Raw genomic sequence first — 18,670 nt, forward strand, 5'->3', positions numbered from 1 at the left:
AGAGTGGTTGCTTTCCCCTTCCTCAGCCGAAAGCATATGGGAGGAGCACTCCATTCCTGATCTCCACCCATGACAACTGGTGGAGCTCCTGGAGGTAAAACTAACACAAGTGTGGGTGCCCTCCTCCCTCCCTGGTGGGGCTCCAGGCGGTTTTATGTCTTTGCCTTGTCTCCGGTTGTCAGGGCAGCGGTTTCTCTGGTGGGTCTAAGAAGAGTTGTTGGTATACAGGTTTTCAGTTTTCCTCTTATTTTAGGAGTGAGAATGACAACTCCCAAGCTGTTTGCATCTTACAGCCGAAACCAGAAGTCCTCTCCTACTTTTTTAATTTATTAACTTTTGGAGATGAGTATGGATTTTATTGATTATCATGAAACTAGTAGTCCTGTGCAAGAGCCACGGGTGTCTGTGTTTGTGCAGGTTGAAAGAGCAGAGCCTTGTGAAGGAGCTGCGGCCCCGGGATGTCCTGGAGAGCAGCAGTGACAGCGATGAGAAGGTCCCTGTGACTAAGCCCTCCTCGCTCTCCAAGCGGAAGCTGGAGCTCGAGGTGGAAACGGTGGAGAAGAAGAAGAAAGGGCGGCCTCGGAAGGACTCGCGGCTCATGCCCATGTCCCTGTCTGTGCAGGTGAGGCTGGCGGGCCAGTGCTGCCCCCGGCCCACCTCCTGAGCTCGGTGTGGGGGCCTGCATATGCCCTGGGGAAGAAGGGGGGCCCCGCGTGCCTCATCAGTGTGGGGACAGCTGGCGTGGACACGTATACCTCCAGAACTGCCCCTGACCCATCCGGAGTCCTTGAGCCCCACCCTGGGGTCAGCTGCCTCGTCTCTGCAGTAGGGGTCTCTGTAGCGATCATCTACCCTCACAGAGGGTGAAAATGCCCGGGTAGTAGGCCCAGCCTCACCTCTGGTGACTCACCTTTACCTGGCACTGCCCTCCAGTGCCGGGCAGGGCTCAGGGACATCTCTGCTCTTGCAGTCCCCAGCTGCCCTGACTGCAGAGAAGGACGCCGTGTGTTTGTCCGTCCCAGCAGCTGCGCTGAAGCTGCCCATGCCGGGCCCCCAAAGAGCCTTCACCCTGCAGGTGAGCAGGCCTCCGCCTCCCTCCCTCCCGAGACTGCACATTCTTTTTGTCCACCTGCCCACCCCCACCCCCTGGGAGGTGTAAACCCTGAATTGTCACAGACTTGGGGCTGCTTTCAAGTGGCTCTCCATCACCTTCTGGGGGAAGTTGTGGCTGAGCAGAGCAGCCACCCAATCTTAACAAGATGGCTGGCCTCTTCTCTGGGACCCCTCAATTCCCCAGCCCCCTCGCCTCTCCTCCATGTCTTTGCCCTCCATCTTCTGGGTGCCCAGCTCCTTCAAGACCTGTCCCAGGTGTTCCTTCTCCTGGAAGCCTCCTCGATCTCCACTGTCGGCCGTGGGCTCAGCCCATGGAACCGTGTGGCACTGGTCTGTCTTCTTGACCAGCCTGCTGGCCCGTCCACTTCCCAGTGCCCAGCGTGGGGTCATCATCAGGGCCTTTCAAGGTCTCGAGTGGAAGCTTCTAACTACAGGCTTGTTCAAAACACAGATCTACAGCAAGTAGTTCTTTGCCGCTCATCCCAGCACCCGTGCCAGGCCTTACACACACCGTCATCTCCCACCCTCTATACCTCAGCTCAGTTTCATGTCCTCGGGAAACCTTTTAGAACCCCACATGCAGGTGGGCTGCACACTGCCCCAGCCCAGGCTGCCCCTCAGGGCTGCCAGAGGGCAGGTGGACAGGTCCTTCTGGGTCTAAGGGTGGGGCCCCCTGGTTCTTCTCGCACAAATCCCCCTCCCAAACTCAGCCGGCCCCCCTCACCCCAGGGCCTTCCTTGCGGAGTGCTGTGTGGGGCTGTTCTTGGTTTCTGGGGGCCCAGCCCCCAGCCACAGCCGGCCCTCCACCCCAGCTCACCCGCTGTGTGGCCACACAAGTACGAACCGTGCTGTGTGGCCACACAAGTACGAACCGCTCACCTAGGTCCCACGTGGGGTATCTGCCTGTCAGCTCCCCAGACACAAAATACGAGGCTGAGCCCATGTGGAGTTGGTGCTGAACTGCACACATCTCCCCACGCTTTTCTGGGGACCCTCCTGTCAGTGACACTGGGCTCCAGTGTGCATGCCAAGGAGCTGGAGAGCCTAAGGGCTTTCGAGACCTTTCCTCCAAGTGCCAACACAGCCTCTGTTCTGGCCAAACCTGACAGTCTTTGAAGATCCTTCAGTTAGGAGTCAGGAGACCCATGTCCCCCCGAGCGGGCTGGGGTTCTTCTGTGCCGTGTTCTCTTGGCCGGTTGCTTGCCTTCTCTGCATCCTCCCTTGTGAGAGGAGGTGGTGGGATCCAGAGGCTTCGAGGTCTTTAGCTGTGACACCGATTCTCTGCTCCACTGCACAGAGGACAAGGTGGACACCAGCTCCTGGGACTTGCCCTGCCCTGGGGGCTGCACGTTGGGACCTCTGGCCCCCTGTCCTGCCCTGTGACCACCCCCACCCCCAGCCTGCTGTTGGCCGGCAACTCTGTCCACCCTTGCGTGTCCTTCCCCCTGTCCGTGGCCCACGTCTGAGGCCACTGCTGCTGAAAACGTTCTTTTTGCTTCTCTCCCCCAGGTGAGCTCTGACCCCTCCATGTACATAGAGGTGGAGAACGAGGTGACGGCCGTGGGGGGCATAAAGCTGAGCCGCCTGAAGTGCAGCCGGGAAGGGAAGGAGTGGGAGACGGTGCTCACCAGCCGGATCCTCACCGCTGCCGGCAGCTGGTAAGAGCAGGGGTCTCCACCCCACCTGCCTGTAACGTAAAGCAAGACCCCGCACTGTGCTGTGGGGCACCGGGCTGTCCTGGGAGGTGGCCTGTCTGAGGGAGGCCTACGCCCAGCCTCGCTCGGGACTGAGCTGGTGCCTGAGTCATCCGAGTCCCTGGGACACCCCTTGAAGGTGGCACCATCATCCCCGTGTTACAGGAGAGGAAACTGAGTCCTGGAGGGTCACCTAAGCCCCTTGGGCATTCTAGTCGGATTCCTGAAGTCTCCATTTCCAGGCTGAGCTCTGCCTGCGTCTCTCTGACCTTGGCTGGCCTTTTCTCTGGACCCCATGTTTTCATCCAAGGAAGTCAGCATGGATTTCTGACTGTCCTCTGAGTCCCAAGGCCAGCCCTTTCCAGATCTGCCCTTTTGGGGGAGACCTGAATTCGGTGGTCAGTCACCTAGTGCCTTTCCACCACCCCTGGAGGTGGCCCCGCACGTGCTCCATCTGGAAAGAGGACCCGGGGACATATGGCCCCAGTCGGGACTGTGTTCTCAGTACCCCTACGAGGGTCTTACAAAGCTGTCAGCTTAGATGTGGTCGTTTTCATTAGGCCCGGAATCCTTTTTCATGAGGCTGCATGTGAAACACTCTCACAAATGTCTGTGACCCTGGCCCTGAGCGAGCCAGGTGCTGGGCCTGGACGGAACCACCGTTCTGTTCCTCCCTCCGTCCCCTGGGGCTCCCCCTTCGTCCCTGGTCCCAAGGCAGCCGGCACGCCCCAGCTGGGGGCCAGGTGTGTCAGCACAGCCTCCCCGTGTGACCTAGAGGCTGCCGGGGAGTCCGGCCAAGCGGCCAGCCAGGCCCCAGTCCAGCGTGCAGACCTGCCCCCCGCGCCACAGCTCCAGAGGTTCGGCATCCCTGGCAGCGGGCTGGCTGCAGGTGCGCCCTGACCACAGGGACGAGCAGACAGAACACGGACCCACAGCCTCTTCCTTGGCTGACCTCGCTGTGAGCTGGCTGCCAGTGCAGACCATAGGCGCCGGCTGGCAGCCCAGAAGTGATTTGGAGCAGGGCTCCAGTGGGCTGCTGGGCCGGACCTTGCTGTGCTGGCTGCACACTTGCTCCCACTGCCTGGGGTCTGAGGCTCTGGCCTCACTCTAGGCTCGCTCTCACTCCAGGGGGCCCCACTAAGAAGGCAGAGCCTGCTTGTGCCGGGCCCAGCCAAGGGGCCTAGTGGACGCTCAGAGGAGAGACATGAGACTGCGCCGACACACTTGTGGTGAAGCCTTTCTCGCTCAGGGAGCGACATGTCTCTCCCACCTCGGTCTCGAAGGCCTTCTGAGCACAGCTGGGCGCCCCATGTGGGAGACGCACCCTGTCGTCCCCACATTCCCCCTGGCCTGTCTGGGCAGAGGCCTCCCAGGGCCCCTCTGGCTGGTCTCAGCTAGGAGACTGTCGGGGGGATGCTCTGCAGCTGCTCCCAAACAGTGAGGCCTGCTTCCTGGCTCACTGTCAGGGCCGCTGGTCCTCGGGCACGTGCTCCCTGGGGGCAGTTCCGTGTGAGCCCAGAAAAGCCTGAGCCACCGCATGGGGGCGAGGACTCCATCTCCAGGCAGAGGTCTCCAGTAGGCACCATCAGCTCTGCCGCCCGGCCTGGCTCTGTCCCTGCATCTCAGGGCCACCAGAGCTCCCAGCCTCCCTGACGCCAGCCCCCTGCTCCCCCAGTGACGTGGTGTGTGTCGCCTGTGAAAAGCGGATGCTGTCCGTGTTCTCCACCTGTGGTCGCCGCCTCCTCCCTCCCATCCTGCTGCCATCCCCGATCTCCACCCTGCACTGTACCGGCTCCTACGTCATGGCCCTCACCGCCACAGCCACGCTGTCCGTCTGGTGAGAGGCAGGGCGGGAGCGGCTGTGTGGGTGCCCCTTGCTGCAGGGAGGGTTGCCCCACCGGCACACAGGCCCTTGGGCCCGGCTGGAGGGTGAGCTGCTCCTGTCTCCCCCAGGGATGTGCACAGGCAGATAGTGGTGGTGAAGGAAGAGTCCCTACACTCCATCTTGGCAGGTGAGCCTGGCAGGGGGCCGCCCCATCCCTGGGGTGGGGTTGGGGACGGGCAGCTCAAGTCCAGGTCTGGCACAAAGGGCCCCGCTCAGCCGAGACGGAGAGCAGGCTCTGGGGTCCCGTCTGCGTGGCTAGGGCTGTGGGAGCCATGGAGCCCGCTGACGAGAATACGCTGGAACCCCTTCTTGGTGTCTCCCTAGGAAGTGACATGACGGTGTCACAGATCTTGCTGACGCAGCATGGAATCCCCGTGATGAACCTGTCGGATGGGAAGGCCTACTGCTTCAACCCATCACTGTCTGCGTGGTAAGCACACCGCCCTGAGCCCTGCCCCTTGGAGGGTCCATCTGAGCCAGAACCCAGCACAGCCAGCAAGGGCCCCGCCTGGCCCACTTCTCCTGGGAGTCTGGCCAGAGAGGAGGCTGCAGTGCAGCCCCCATACCTGCCAGCCCCCTGCCTCTCTGCCCTCAGACCCGTGCACAGGGACGCTGTCCTTCCCCTCCACTGTTCCCCGGGGGTCACTTTGTCTGGAGCAGACATTTGAACTTTTATGGTTGTCGATGAGTAGTTCCAGCCTGGCCTCCGTAGGTGCCGTCAGCTTCACGGCAGCCTCATCCGGCCCTGCTGTTTTTGTAGCTGAGTCGGAGCCGAGGGGCACCTCCGACTGGCTTGGTGCATTAGTGGGGCTGCACTGTCACTCACCACGTGTGAGGTCTGTACCTTTGCTCTGTCCATTTTGGAGTCCTTTTCTATATTTGTAAAACCTCTTTTTTTTTTCTGCCGCGCTGCATGTCTCGCAGATCTTAGTTCCCCAACTAGGGATCGAACCTGGGCCCCCTGCATAGGAAGCATGGAGTCCTAAGCAGGGAAGTCCCTGTAAAACTTCTTTGTACATCAGAGATCTTAACCCAGAGTTAGAAAGGGTGTACCTCGTGTACCAGCCGATCAGAAGTTTTCTCCTGGGCTTCCCTGGTGGCGCAGTGGTTGAGAATCTGCCTGCTAATGCAGGGGACACGGGTTCAAGCCCTGGTCTGGGAAGATCCCACATGCCGCGGAGCAACTAGGCCCGTGAGCCACAACTACTGAGCCTGCGCGTGTCGAGCCTTGCTCCGTAACAAGAGAGGCCACGATAGTGAGAGGCCCGCGCACTGCGATGAAGAGTGGCCCCCGCTTGCCACAACTAGAGAAAGCCCTCGCACAGAAACGAAGACCCAACACAGCCAAAAATAAATAAATAAATTTTAAAAAAAGAAGTTTTCTCCTGCCTGCGCCTTGCTCCTTCAGGCCCAAGTGTGCCGCCATCCAGCCTGTCTCTGTTAAGGGTTGCCGGACACAAGTTTATCCTCAGACTGAGATTTCTTTCTTGAGTTAAAAAAAAAAAAAAACAGCAACCCTCAAAATCCCCACTCCCTGCTCTTCCAAATTGCAAAATATCGTGTGTTGTATGTGATTAGTATAATAATGGGAATAAGCTGGTTATTTGAGAAGGGAAATGTGGACTCTGTAGGCACCAGGCTGTTTTTAAATTGTGTGAAGCATCCAGAGAATGTGAAGCACTGATGCCTGGAATGCTGTGTGAGCTCTGGGAGGCTGGATGCCGGGGACTCCTCAGGATTCGGAGGGCCGCGGCATGTGGGCTCCCAGGCAGACTAGCATCCCAGGCATACTCGCTCCCCGCCCCCAGGACCTGAGACCCGGGGCCAGAGTGTTCAAGTAAGGAGGCCCCACATGGGCATACAGGGACCTTGGCTCCCTCAGTGCCCCTCGCCGCCTGCCTCTGCTGGGCCTCCTGGTTTCCCTGAGTTCCGCTCCTGCCTTTGCCTCCCCAGGAACCTGGTTTCTGACAAGCAGGACTCCCTGGCCCAGTGTGCAGACTTCAGGAGCAGCCTGCCATCCCAGGACGCCATGCTGTGCTCGGGACCCTTAGCCATAGTCCAGGGCCGCGCCTCCACGTAGGTGACCCGGATACAGGGGAGGCATCCAGCTGGCTTTGTGGACGTGGTCCCTCCGAGGCCTGCCTTCTGACTGCCTAAGCCCAGCGGCACTCACAGGGCTGGGCTGGGGCTGCCGAGGGCTGGGAGCCACAGTGGGCACTGTCTCAGGGTGCAGGGTCACAGCTCTGTCACTTCAGGACCTGGGTGGCAGTGTGAGGGGCTGCAGGTCATGGATCCCCATGTTGGGCTGCACTTTGGGTGGGTGCCTGGGCTGCTGGCCTGTCCCCTCGGGGGCTAGATGGGAGGTGCAGAGCAGCAGGACCTGGGAGCGGTTGGGCCGCTGTGGAGTCTGATACCTGCCCCCTCCCTGCCTCAGCAGCTCGGGGAGGCAGGCAGCCCGGCTCTTCTCCGTGCCTCACATGGTGCAGCAGGAGACCACCCTGGCCTACCTGGAGAGCCAGGTTGCCGCAGCGCTCACCCTGCGCTCCAGCCACGAGTACCGCCACTGGCTCCTCCTCTACGTGCGATACCTCGTGAATGAAGGTGAGCTTCCCGGTCGTCCTTCTGTCCTCCCGGGCCCCACTCAGTCCCCGTCCCAACGGGACCCTCCTGAGGGCCCGAGTGTCAGGGCCCAGGTGCAGCAGCCTGGGCTCTGTCCTCCCTCCTCCCGGCTTCCCGTGGTCGCCCCCTGGGGCCCTGGCCTCCTGCTCCCAAGTCAGTGAGGTGGGCAGCTCAGCAGGTGTCCAGCCCCACCACGGGCTGAACCGAGCAGCCCCTGAGGCCACAAGGATTGGCGGCAGGAGGGTGTGGGGGCAGAGGACTCACAGACACAGGCTCAGCTCCCCCTGACCTCGTTGCCCCCTCAGAGCATCGGTGGGCCTGTACCTCTCTTTGTCCTGCCTGGAAGGGCCAGCCTGCTGTCCAGCACCTCCCCTCGGCCCTCCAGCCCAGCTTTCCCCACCAGGGCTCTTACACCCATGTCCCCGTCCCAGGATCCCCCTCCTTGCCCTGCCCCGCTCCTTCTGTGGGTCAGCAGACAGCAGGGTGTTGGAAGACGTGACCTCCCACAGCCTCTTGACTCCCTGTGAGGCAGGCGTGGGCTCCGGCCTTGCCAGCCTTCCTCTGCTTGAGCTTGGCCTCCAGGGCCGTGGCCTGGGGATGGCCCTCCCCAGCTCTCCTGTGTCACCACGCAGCCTGGGCCTGGTCATGGAGCTGGCACCCCCACACCCTCTCCTGCCTTTCTTGCTTTGCTTTCAACTCCTCCCCTGTTTTGTTCATGATTTAGAGAAAACAAATTAAGTACGGAAAAGACAGAGAAAAACTTGCCCGACCTCTACGGGTGTAACTTGCAGAATTTGCCCATCACGTTGCCAGACCCCTCCCCCACAGACCCCAGGGATGAGTTCAGTGTGGACTCATCCCGCCCAGACTTAATAAACACTCGGTGTTCCTGCAGCCTTGCTCCTCTGCCGGGCACTCAGGTCACGTGTGGCCTCACCCCCGTACCCCCGGAAAGCCCGCCTCCGGCTCCTCTCTGGTTTCCTCCATCCTGGGTGTCAATTCACTGGGGCTGCCCCCCTAGGGGACACCTCACCTCCACCGCTTGCTTCTCTTTCTCCATCTTCACGCGCGTCTGGCCCAGGGCCCACGCACAACTCCCCTCCCCTCTCTGTCCCTCCTTCCTCCCCTGGGGGAGGAGGACTTGAGCTTCACAGGGACACCAGCTCTCCTCTAAGCATCCTCAGGTTCCACCCTCATCACTGGCTGATTTCCTCCATTCCCTGTGGCCTCGGCTGCCCCCGATTCTGCCTCCAGCGTGGCTGGTGCTCCCTCCATCTGTGCCGTAGCCCCACCTCCTCCTCCGTCTCCTCTGCCCAAACTCATTCCCACACCCATCTTCTCCCGAAGGACACCTCCTGACCCTGTGCATCTGCCCCCACCTCTTCTCTCCAATAGGCCCCCCTCAGCCCACTCCCCTCCTCCCACAGCCCCCACATTCTCCACCCCCTTGGGGGGTCTGTCCCAGAGCTTCCACGTCTCGTCTTCCCTGGCCCAGCACACAGCGGCCACTGCGTGTGTTTCCCGGGATTGGGGGGGTGAGTCAGATCCTCTCGCTATGGCCTCTGAGCACTGAACTGAGACAAGGAGGCAACAAAGTGAGTGTTCTTTCTGCTTTGATGTATACAACTTAGCCTGTTCTTGACTTTATTTCTTTTTGTAATGTGTTCCTATTTCTGTTTTGTTTTGTTTTTTTGTTTTCTGTAATTAGGGTTTGAATACCGACTCCGAGAAATATGCAAGGACTTACTGGGGCCCGTTCACTCCTCCACTGGAAGCCAATGGGAGTCAACAGTAGTGGTATGTGCCACTTTCCTTTTTGCCACAAGAAATCTCTCCTGAAAAGTAAAGGTGGAAATTGAAAAGTAAGCCAAAGTGCTTTGAAATTCTTCCCTGTTACACTCTTCCAGCACACTGCCGGCGTCAGAGAGAGGGCGAGTTGCCAGCCCACCCACCCTGGCAGGAGCCCTTGGCATAAGGGGCTGAGGGAGCATCCACTCAGCCACGTGCCTGTGCTGGGAAAGCCGCCTGCCGGGGGCTGTGGATTTGTTAGTAGTGAGGCTCATAGTCCGGTCAGGAGGCAGACGTGAGTGAGTAAGCAGTTCAGTCAACAGAGCGGTGATGGGTGTGTCTGGGAGAAAGCGGCGGGGAGACCTCGGAAGAGGACTTGCAGGATGAAACCCCAGGACAGGAATGAGCCTGCTCCGTGGAGACCGGGGAATGTGCTGGTAGAGGTGACAGAAGTACAGAGGGCTTGGCCCATGGAGGCTTCTGTGGCTGGAACATCATTGGCAGAGGAGAGGGTGTGACGTGAGTCCAGAGAGGGCAGGAGGTGGATCCCAGGGACCTTGTGAGGAGCTGGGGTTTAGTCTAGGGCAGTGGGAGCCGGCAGAGGAGTTGGCGCTGATGTAGCAGAGCAGTCGGGACAAGGCAGACCTGGCAGTAGCTGAAGACAACTTGGATCCATGTGGCAGACACAGAGAAGGGAGAGAAAGCAGATTCAAGATGTATTTTGGAGGCAGAACCTACAAGACTGGGCGGGTGGGTGGTTGGATATGGAGCAGGTGAGGGAAAGAGAATAATGAACGTAATGAAATTGCACAGATGAGACTGTGGCTCACACAAGTGGGTAGAGTGAATTGATCGACTTGGGCAAGGAACAGGTTGGCGGGGAACTGGGGGCATGGTTCGCTCCACTGCTTCACTCAGCCATTGGGCAGCTGCCGGTGGAGCCCCACTCTGGCCAGGCGTAGCTCGGCAGCCGGCTGCAGCAAGCAAGGCTCAGGGGCCCCGCCTTCATGGGGACAGAGGCAGATTGGAGACAAATGAGCAAGTACATGTAACGTGTTGGCGGGGATGGGTCCTGTGAACACCAATGAAGAGGGCAGGGGTGCGGAGTGCTGATGGGGCGCTGTTTTACATTCAGTGATCGAGGAAGCCCTGACTGATGGACAGAGATCAAAGGAGGTAAGGGAGGAAGCCCCGCAGATATCTGGGGGAAGAACATCCAGACAGAGGGAACAGTGAGGACAAAGGCCCTGAGGTATGAGGGCTCGAGTGTAAAAGGAGCAGCTGAGCAGAGGTGATGGGAGGGTGAAATAGGTGAAAGATTGGAGGGTCGGTCCTGGGAGGACTCTGGAGGTCTTGGTGTGTACTTGGCCTCCATTTTTTATTTTGTTGCTGTAGATGTTAATTTAGTTGGTTACTAGAATCCTAAGTTCAAAATCAGTTCTCTTTAGAGTTTTGAAGGTATTGTGCCACAGACTTTTAGCATTTGCTGCTGTTGCTAAAACTGCCACCAGTCCGTTTTCCACTGCTTTGTAAGTTCTTTCGGGATCCTGCCTTGGTGCTTTCAAGTCTCACAAAGCTCTCGGTCTGTGTCTTTCATTCATTCTGTGGACTTTACTTAGAGGCTGTCTTTGGTTATAGCTTCCCTTTCATTTCCCTCATCATCAGAGAGGTAGCATGTCCTCCCTTCTTAAAATCTGCTCCATCATTTTTTATAGTTCTAATTCTCCTTGAAACTTTCATTTTAGTCTTTTGATCTTCTTGAGCACAGTAAGCTTAGTTATTTTATTTTATTTATTTATTTATTTATTTATTTATTTTTGGCTGTGTTGGGTCTTCGTTTCTGTGCAAAGGCTTTCTCCAGTTGCGGTGAGTGGGGGCCACTCTTCATCGCGGTGCGCGGGCCTCTCACTGTCGCGGCCTCTCTTGTTGCGGAGCACAGGCTCCAGACGCGCAGGCTCAGTAGTTGTGGCTCACGGGCCTAGCCGCTCCGCAGCATGTGGGATCTTCCCGGACCAGGGCACGAACCCGTGTCGCCTGCATTGGCAGGCAGATTCCTAACCACTGCGCCACCAGGGAAGCCCCAGTTATTTTATTTTAAAGTTGCATGTCTGATAGTTCTAGTATCAGGAGCCCTTGTGGGTCTGTCTCTATTGCCTATAAATGTTTCTACTGGTTCTTGTTCACGTTATCTTATCTCCTCAAGTGCCTGGTTATTTTCAACTGTCTGCTGGACATAGTATTTGAAAAATTACTTGTAGAAATGGCTTGAGCCTCAGGTGATGTTGCTTTTGCACAGAGCATTTTATTTGCTTCGGTGCCAGCTCTTAAGGCACCCGCTCTGCAGGGTCTCAACCCGGTCGGGATGGAGGTTTTCTGGGCTGCCTGGGGACTTTTCAGAGCTGGGCACTGGCTGGTGCAGGGGCTGGTTTCCTTCCAGTTTACCCTTATTCTAGGGTCGGGTCATCCCTTGGGGATACCAGCACAAAGAAGGGGTGGTTTACCAGGGACCCCCACTTTTCATGGGCCTTAGGCCCCTGCTTTGGTCCCCCGGGCTCTCAACTCTGACAGAAGCCCACTCAGCCTCTTCCTCATCAGTACATGTTCCCAAAGCCAAGGTGTCCCTCTGGATTCCTGCCTTCCCCCACCCTGGCTCAGTCCTTCACCCCAGCACATTAGCTCTTGGAGTTCTGCTTCTGCTTATCCAGCTTTGTCCCCTGTCCTCAACAGGAAGGGTGTTCTGAATTACCTGCAGTAGTCGAGCTGTTTCCCAGCACACCTCACCTCTGGGGCAGCCTGACAAGCCATCTGCTTGTGGGGTGGGGGAGCACATGTCTGACAAAGCCCTACCCTTGGCCGGGTTGTGGGGCCTCACTCTGTGCCCAGCTGCCACTCTGGGGGCCTGAGCCCAAGACGTTAGCCAGAGCTCTACATAGAGGTTCTCTGTCTCAGCCTGAAGGTGGTCACTCTAGGCCAAGGTGGGGTGGGGAACACAGGCAGGCCACCGGTTACCAGCCATGCACCCTCCTCTCCCCCTCCTTCCTGCTGTTCTTGCTGACCCCAAGCTTTGTCCAGGAGAGCCTGTGGCTCCCTTCCCAGGAGCACCATCAGTGCTATGCTACCTGCTTTTTACCTCTGCCAACTGCCTAAAACCACTGGTCTGCTCGGGGTCCCCAGTATCTATGACAAATGCTTTCAACTGCAGGTAAATGATACCCTGTCTAGTGGTGGCTGAAGTAGTTTTATTCTGTCCTCCAAAACAAGTCCTTTGGAGTTAAGTGGAGGTCTGTATCTCTGTGATTCTCTTGGTCTCTCCCTCATGTCATAAGATGGCTTTCATGTCCAACTGAAGGAAGACAGAAGGAAGCCAGTACCAGTAGCATCCACCCTCTTAAAAGGAAAGCCAGCCCATGCCTCACAGCAGCCAGCAGACCACTTGGGCACCCCCTTTGGGAGGGAGGCCAGGAAGGCAAGCTGTGAAGACTATGGCAGGGAAGTCTTGGAGCAGGTCTGGACAGAGCTAACTCCTGCTGTCTGCCACATCCCCTTCTGGCCTCAGCGCTCTTCTGAATTTATGCTTTTTTTTTTTAATACATCTTTATTGGAGTATAATTGCTTCACAATACTGTGTTAGTTTGTGTTGTACAACAAAGTGAATCAGCTATATGTATACATATATCCCCATATCCCCTCCCTCTTGAGCCTCCCTCCCACCCTCCCGATCCCATCCCTCTAGGTGGTCACAAAGCACCAAACTGATCTCCCTGTACTATGCCGCTGCTTCCCACTAGCTATCTGTTTTACATTTGGTAGTGTATATATGTCGATGCTAGTCTCACTTCACCCCAGCTTCCCCTCCCCGCCCTGTGTCCTCAAGTCCATTCTCTATGTCTGCATCTTTATTCCTGGCTTGTCACTACGTTCATCAGTACCATTTTTTTCTTTTTTTAGATTCCATATATATGCGTTAGCATACGGTATTTGTTTTTCTCTTTCTGACTTACTTCACTCTGTATGACAGACTCTAGGTCCATCCATCTTACTACAAATAACTCAATTTCATTTCTTTGTATGGCTGAGTAATATTCCATCTATATATGTGACACATCTTCTTTATCCATTCATCTGTCAGTGGGCATTTAGGTTGCTTCCATGTCCTGGCTATTGTAAATAGTGCTGCAATGAACATTGTGGTACATGTCTCTTTTTGAATTATGGTTTTCTCAGGGTATATGCCCAGTAGTGGGATTGCTGGGTCATATGGTAGTTCTATGTTTAGTTTTTTAAGGAACCTCCATACTGTTCTCCATGGTGGCTGTATCAATTTACATTCCCACCAACAATGCAGGAGGGTTCCCTTTTCACCATACCCTTTCCAGCATTTATTGTTTCTAGATTTTTTGATAATGGCCATTCTGACTGGCATGAGGTGATGCCTCATTGTAGTTTTGATTTGCATTTCACTAATAATTAAGTGATGTTGAGCATCTTTTCATGTGCCTCTTGGCCATCTGTATGTCTTCTTTGGTGAAATGTCTATTTAGATCTTCCGCCCTTTTTTTTTTTTTTTTTTTTTTTTTTTGGCTACATTGGGTCTTCATTGCTATGCACGGGCTTTCTGTAGTTGCGGTGAGCGGGGGCTACTCTTCATTGCGGTGTGCAGGCTTCTCAGTGTAGTGGCTTCTCTCATTGCAGAGCACAGGCTCTAGGCACGTGGGCTTCAGTAGTTGTAGCATGTAGGCTCAGTAGTTGTGGTGCACGGGCTTAGTTGCTCAGCAGCATGTGGGATCTTCCCAGACTAGGGCTCGAACCCGTGTCCCCTGCATTGGCAGGCGGATCCTTAACCACTGCGCCACCAGGGAAGCCCTTCCGCCCATTTTTTAATTGGGTTGTTTGTTTTTTTTTTATATTGAGCTCCTTACTGTCTCTTCATCTTGATATGGGGAGCAGAGGGGGTGAATTGAGTATGAGCCCTCTGCCTTCTTGTTGAGTTTCTTTGTGAACACTCTCATGGTGAGAATTGGCCATTCAAGTGAAACTGGTCCTCAAGATGGCTGGGAAATGGAGCTGGGGATGGAGAGTGCTGCCAACGAGTAATGCTGACTCTAGATTTAAGAGCCACTTGTATTTCCTGTTGAAATATGTTGGTGTCATTTGTTTTTCTTATTGGTTTGTAGGAATTCTTTATATTTTGGGAAAATTTGTGATATGAGCTGCCAGCGCATCTCAGGGGACCCCCAAAATCCAGATTTCTTTCCCTCAAAGATCACGGCTCATTGTGTACAGGAGGGAGACAGTAAGCAGAGGGTTGGGCACTAAGCAGCCGTCCTTCGGGTGCGTGCGTGGCTGCCAGCCTCTGAATCCCCAGCCGGACCCTGCTCTTGGGAAGCTTCCGTCCGCCAAGATCTTCACTGTAGGACCTGTGACACTGACCTGAGAAGTGGTGATGAGCTGTGTCCAGGCTGGTGCCTGAAACAGTGGGCAGCACCATCCATTTCTGAGAACCCAGGCTGGGAGGTGGTACTGGTGGCTGTTGGTATTGATACCAGCCACACCAGCCTTCCGGCCAGAGGGCACATCCTCTGTCTGATAATTTGCCCCTGGTGCCACAGGCAGACAGAATGTTTTGCTTTGCTTATAGCAGTTTATTTCATTCCCTTTCATTTTTTTAAATTGCGTTTTTCAGGTTTTTTTAATTTTAAATTTATTTTGAATGATAATGTAGTCACATACCTCAAAAATTAAAAGGTACAGTAGTTTTGAAATAAGTTTTGAAATCAGGAAGTATGAGACTGCCACCTTACATCATCCTTTTCAAGATTCATATGGCTATTTGGGGTCCCTTGGGATTCCATAAGAATTGTAGGATGGATTTTTCTATTTCTGTGAAACATGCCGGTAGGATATTGATAGGGAGTGCATTAAATCTATAGATTGCTTTTGGTATTATTGACATCTTAACCATATTAATAAGTCTTCTAATCCATGAACATGGGATGTCTTTCCGTTTATTTATATCTTCTTTAATTTCTTTCAGCAACATTTTGTAGTTTTCAGTATACTAGTCTTTCGCCTCCTTGGTTAAGTTTATTCCTAAGTATTTTGTTCTTTTGGAGCTTATTGCAGCTGGAATTGTTTTCTTAATTTCTTTTCCAGATTGTTGGTTGTCAGTATATAAAAACGCAGCTGATTTTTGTGTGTTGATTTCATGTTCTGCACACTTGCTGTATTCATTTATTAGTTCTAACGGGTTTTTTTCCAGAATCTTTAGGGTTTTCTACATATAAGATTATCTTGTCTGCAAACGAATAAGTTTACTTCTTCCTTTCAGATTTGGGTGTCTTTTATTTCTTTTTCTTGCCTCATTGTTCTGGCTAGGACTTTTTAGTATTATGTTGAATAGAAGTGAAAGTGGGACATTCTTGCCTTGTTCCTGACCTTAGAGCAAAAGCTTTCAATCTTTTAACACTGAGTATGATGCTAGCTGTGGGCTTTTCATATATGGCCTTAATTTTATTGAGATAGTTTCCTTCTATTACCAGTTTATTGATTGTTTTAGTAGTGAAGAGGTGTTGAATTTTGTCAAATGCTTTTTCTGCATCAATTGAGATGATCTTCTGGGATTTTTTTTTCTTCATTCTATTAATGTGGTGTATTACATTGATTGATTTTAGTTTCTTAAACCACCCTTGCATTCCGGGAGTAAATCACACTTAGTCATAGTATATAATCCTTTCCATTTGCTGTTAAATTCTGTTCACTAGTACCAGTACCGGTACCAGTCCACAGCCTATTAGGAACCAGGTTGCACAGCAGGAGATGAGTGGCAGGCAAGCGGGTGAAGCTTCATCTGCTGCTCCCCATCACTCCCCATTGCTCACATTACTTCCTGAACCATCGCTGGCATTACTGCCTGAACCATCCCCCCATCACTCCCATTACCACCTGAACCGTTGCTTGCATTACCACCTAAACCATCCCCCCCATCATTCGCATTACCGCCTGAACCATCTCCCCCATCACTTACATTACTGCCTGAACAATCCCCCCATCACTCCCATTACCTTCCTGAACCATTGCTTGCATTGCCGCCTGAACCATCCCTCCCATCACTCCCATTACTGCCTGAACCACCTCCTGCGTCACTTGCATTACTGCCTGAACCATCGCCCCCATCACTCACATTACCCCCTGAAGCATCCCCCCCATCACTTGCATTACCACCTGAACCATCTCCCCCATCACTTACATTACTGCCTGAACAATCCCCCCATCACTCCCATTACCTTCCTGAACCATTGCTTGCATTGCTGCCTGAACCATCCCTCCCATCACTCCCATTACTGCCTGAACCACCTCCTGCATCACTTGCATTACTGCCTGAACCATCGCCCCCATCACTCACATTACCCCCTGAAGCATCCCCCCATCACTTGCATTACCACCTGAACCATCTCCCACATCACTTGCATTACCGCCTGAACCATGCCCCCCCCACCACTCGCATTACTTCCTGAACAATTGCTTGCATTACCACCTGAACCATCCCCCCCATCACCCACATTACTTCCTGAACCATCTCCCGCAGCACTTGCATTACCACCTGAACCATCCCCCCATCACTCACATTATTTCCTGAACCATTGCTCGCATTACCGCCTGAACCATCTCCCACCTTGACCCCCAGTCTGTGGAAAAATTGTCTTCCACGAAACTGGTCCCTGGTACCAAAAAGGTTGGGGACCACTGCACTAGTATTTTGTTCAGGACTCATCAGTATTCACAAGGGACATTGGACTGTTTTCTTTCCTTGTAGTGTCCTTGTCTGGCTTTCATATCAGGATAATGCTGGTCTCATACAATGAATCTAAACATGTTCTCTTCTCTTCAGTTTTTTGAGAGAGTATGTGGAGGATTGTTGTTCATTATTCTTTAAATTTTTGGTAAAATTCACCAGTGAAGCCATCTGGTCAGTCCTGGGCTTTTCTTTGTTGGGAGGTTTTTGATTACTGATTCAATCTCCTTGTTACTTATAGGTCTGTTCACATTTGCTATTTCTTCATGATTCAGTCTTGGTAAGCTGTGTATTTCTAGGAAGTTGTCCATTTTATCTCGGTCATCCGATTTGTTGGTGTACAGTTGTTCATAGTATTCTCTTATTTATACTCCTTTTATTTTTGTGGCATCAGTTGCAATGTCCCTATTTCACTTCTGATTTTCATTATTTGAGTCTTCTGTTTTTCTTGTCCATGTAGCTAAATGCTTGTCAATTTTGATGATCTTTTCAAGGAATTCATTTTTGGTTTTATTATTTTCTCTGTAGTTTTTCTGTTCTCCATTTTACTGATTTTCTGATATGTATGATTTTCTTCTTCTTGTTTTGGGTTTAGTTTGCTTTTATTTTTCTAGTTTTGTTAAATGGAATGTTGTGTTATTGATTTGATTTGTGAATCTTTCTTTGTAGATTCTTATAGCTATAAATTTCTCTCTAGCCAGTGCTTTTGCTGCATTCCAGTATGTTGTGTTTTCATTTTCATTGTCCCTAGATATTTTTAACTTTCCCTTGTAATTTCTTCTTTGAATCATTGATTGTAAGTGTGTTAATTTCCACATATTTGTGTGTGTTCCAGTTTTTCTTCTGCTGTTGATTTCTAGTTTCATTCCATTGTGATTGGAAAAGACACTTTTATGATTCAGTCTTTTTAAGCTTATTGGGACTTGTTTTGTAGCCTAATATGTGGTCTGTCCTGGTGAATGTTCCACATGCACTTGAGAAAAATGTATATTCTGCTCTTGTTGGGTGGAGTGTTCTGCATATGTGTCCTTTAGGTCCAGTTGGTCTATACTGCTTTTCAGGTCCTCTATTTCTTATTGATCTTCTGTCTGCTTGTTCTATCCATTATTGAAAATAGGATATCGAAGTCTTCTGCAAATTGTAGGACTGTCTGATTTCTCCTTTCAATTCAGATAATGTTTGCACCATGTATTTAGGAACTCTGATGTTTGGTGGGTATATGTTTATAACTGTTACATCTTCTTGGTCAGCTGACCCTTTTATCATTATACAGTGTCCTGTGTCTTATAACAATTTTTGACATAAAGTCTATTTTGTCTATTATTAGTATAGCCATCTCTTTTCTATTTTGCTTATTATTTACATGGGATATCTTTTTGATTCTTTCATTTTCAACCTGTGTATATCCTCCTTTAGATCTAAGTGAGTTCCTTGTAAGCAGCATATAGTTGGATCCTGTTCTTTTATCCATTTTTTGATTAAGGAGTTTAATCCATTTACAACATGTGCTGTATTTCCACTTACGCTATACAAGACTGCTTTTAAATTTTTTAATTTCCCTAAAAGTTTCGCTCCTGCTTCTTTCCACAACCTTAGACATTCTGTTGTATTCTACCTATATCTCTTGACCCCAGGTTCCCAGGGGTCTGCAGTTCCCCTGCAGCTTTCACATGCCACAGTGCTCACCACTGCCTTTTGCAGCCTCCGTCCTGATATCTGTACTATGCTACTGTTCCCATCAGTACTCTCCATTCATTTAGGTTTTCTTTAATGCCTTCC

The 18,670-nt window shown here is 52.7% G+C and overlaps 1 protein-coding gene across 9 annotated transcripts in view; it reads left to right on the top strand.

Annotated features, from left to right (window-relative positions):
• Nucleotides 1-18,670, top strand: part of HIRA (histone cell cycle regulator) — a 76,472-nt gene that overhangs the window by 55,264 nt on the left and 2,538 nt on the right. For 6 of the 9 annotated variants that reach the window (XM_082417113.1, XM_082417112.1, XM_082417115.1 and 3 more), the window contains 9 exons: nucleotides 418-622; nucleotides 971-1,075; nucleotides 2,623-2,771; nucleotides 4,483-4,644; nucleotides 4,761-4,819; nucleotides 5,017-5,122; nucleotides 6,646-6,768; nucleotides 7,130-7,293; nucleotides 9,020-9,108. In XM_082417113.1, the coding sequence (XP_082273239.1) occupies nucleotides 418-622; nucleotides 971-1,075; nucleotides 2,623-2,771; nucleotides 4,483-4,644; nucleotides 4,761-4,819; nucleotides 5,017-5,122; nucleotides 6,646-6,768; nucleotides 7,130-7,293; nucleotides 9,020-9,108 (1,162 nt within the window). Of the gene's footprint in view, nucleotides 1-417; nucleotides 623-970; nucleotides 1,076-2,622; nucleotides 2,772-4,482; nucleotides 4,645-4,760; nucleotides 4,820-5,016; nucleotides 5,123-5,616; nucleotides 5,804-5,824; nucleotides 6,057-6,645; nucleotides 6,769-7,129; nucleotides 7,294-9,019; nucleotides 9,109-10,234; nucleotides 10,276-18,670 lie in introns of those variants that run through there. The other 3 variants (XM_082417114.1, XM_082417119.1, XM_082417120.1) reach the window with 3 other exon arrangements.

The sequence above is a fragment of the Balaenoptera physalus genome (assembly GCF_965194825.1).
Source record: "Balaenoptera physalus genome assembly, chromosome: 12".
NCBI lineage: Eukaryota > Metazoa > Chordata > Mammalia > Artiodactyla > Balaenopteridae > Balaenoptera > Balaenoptera physalus.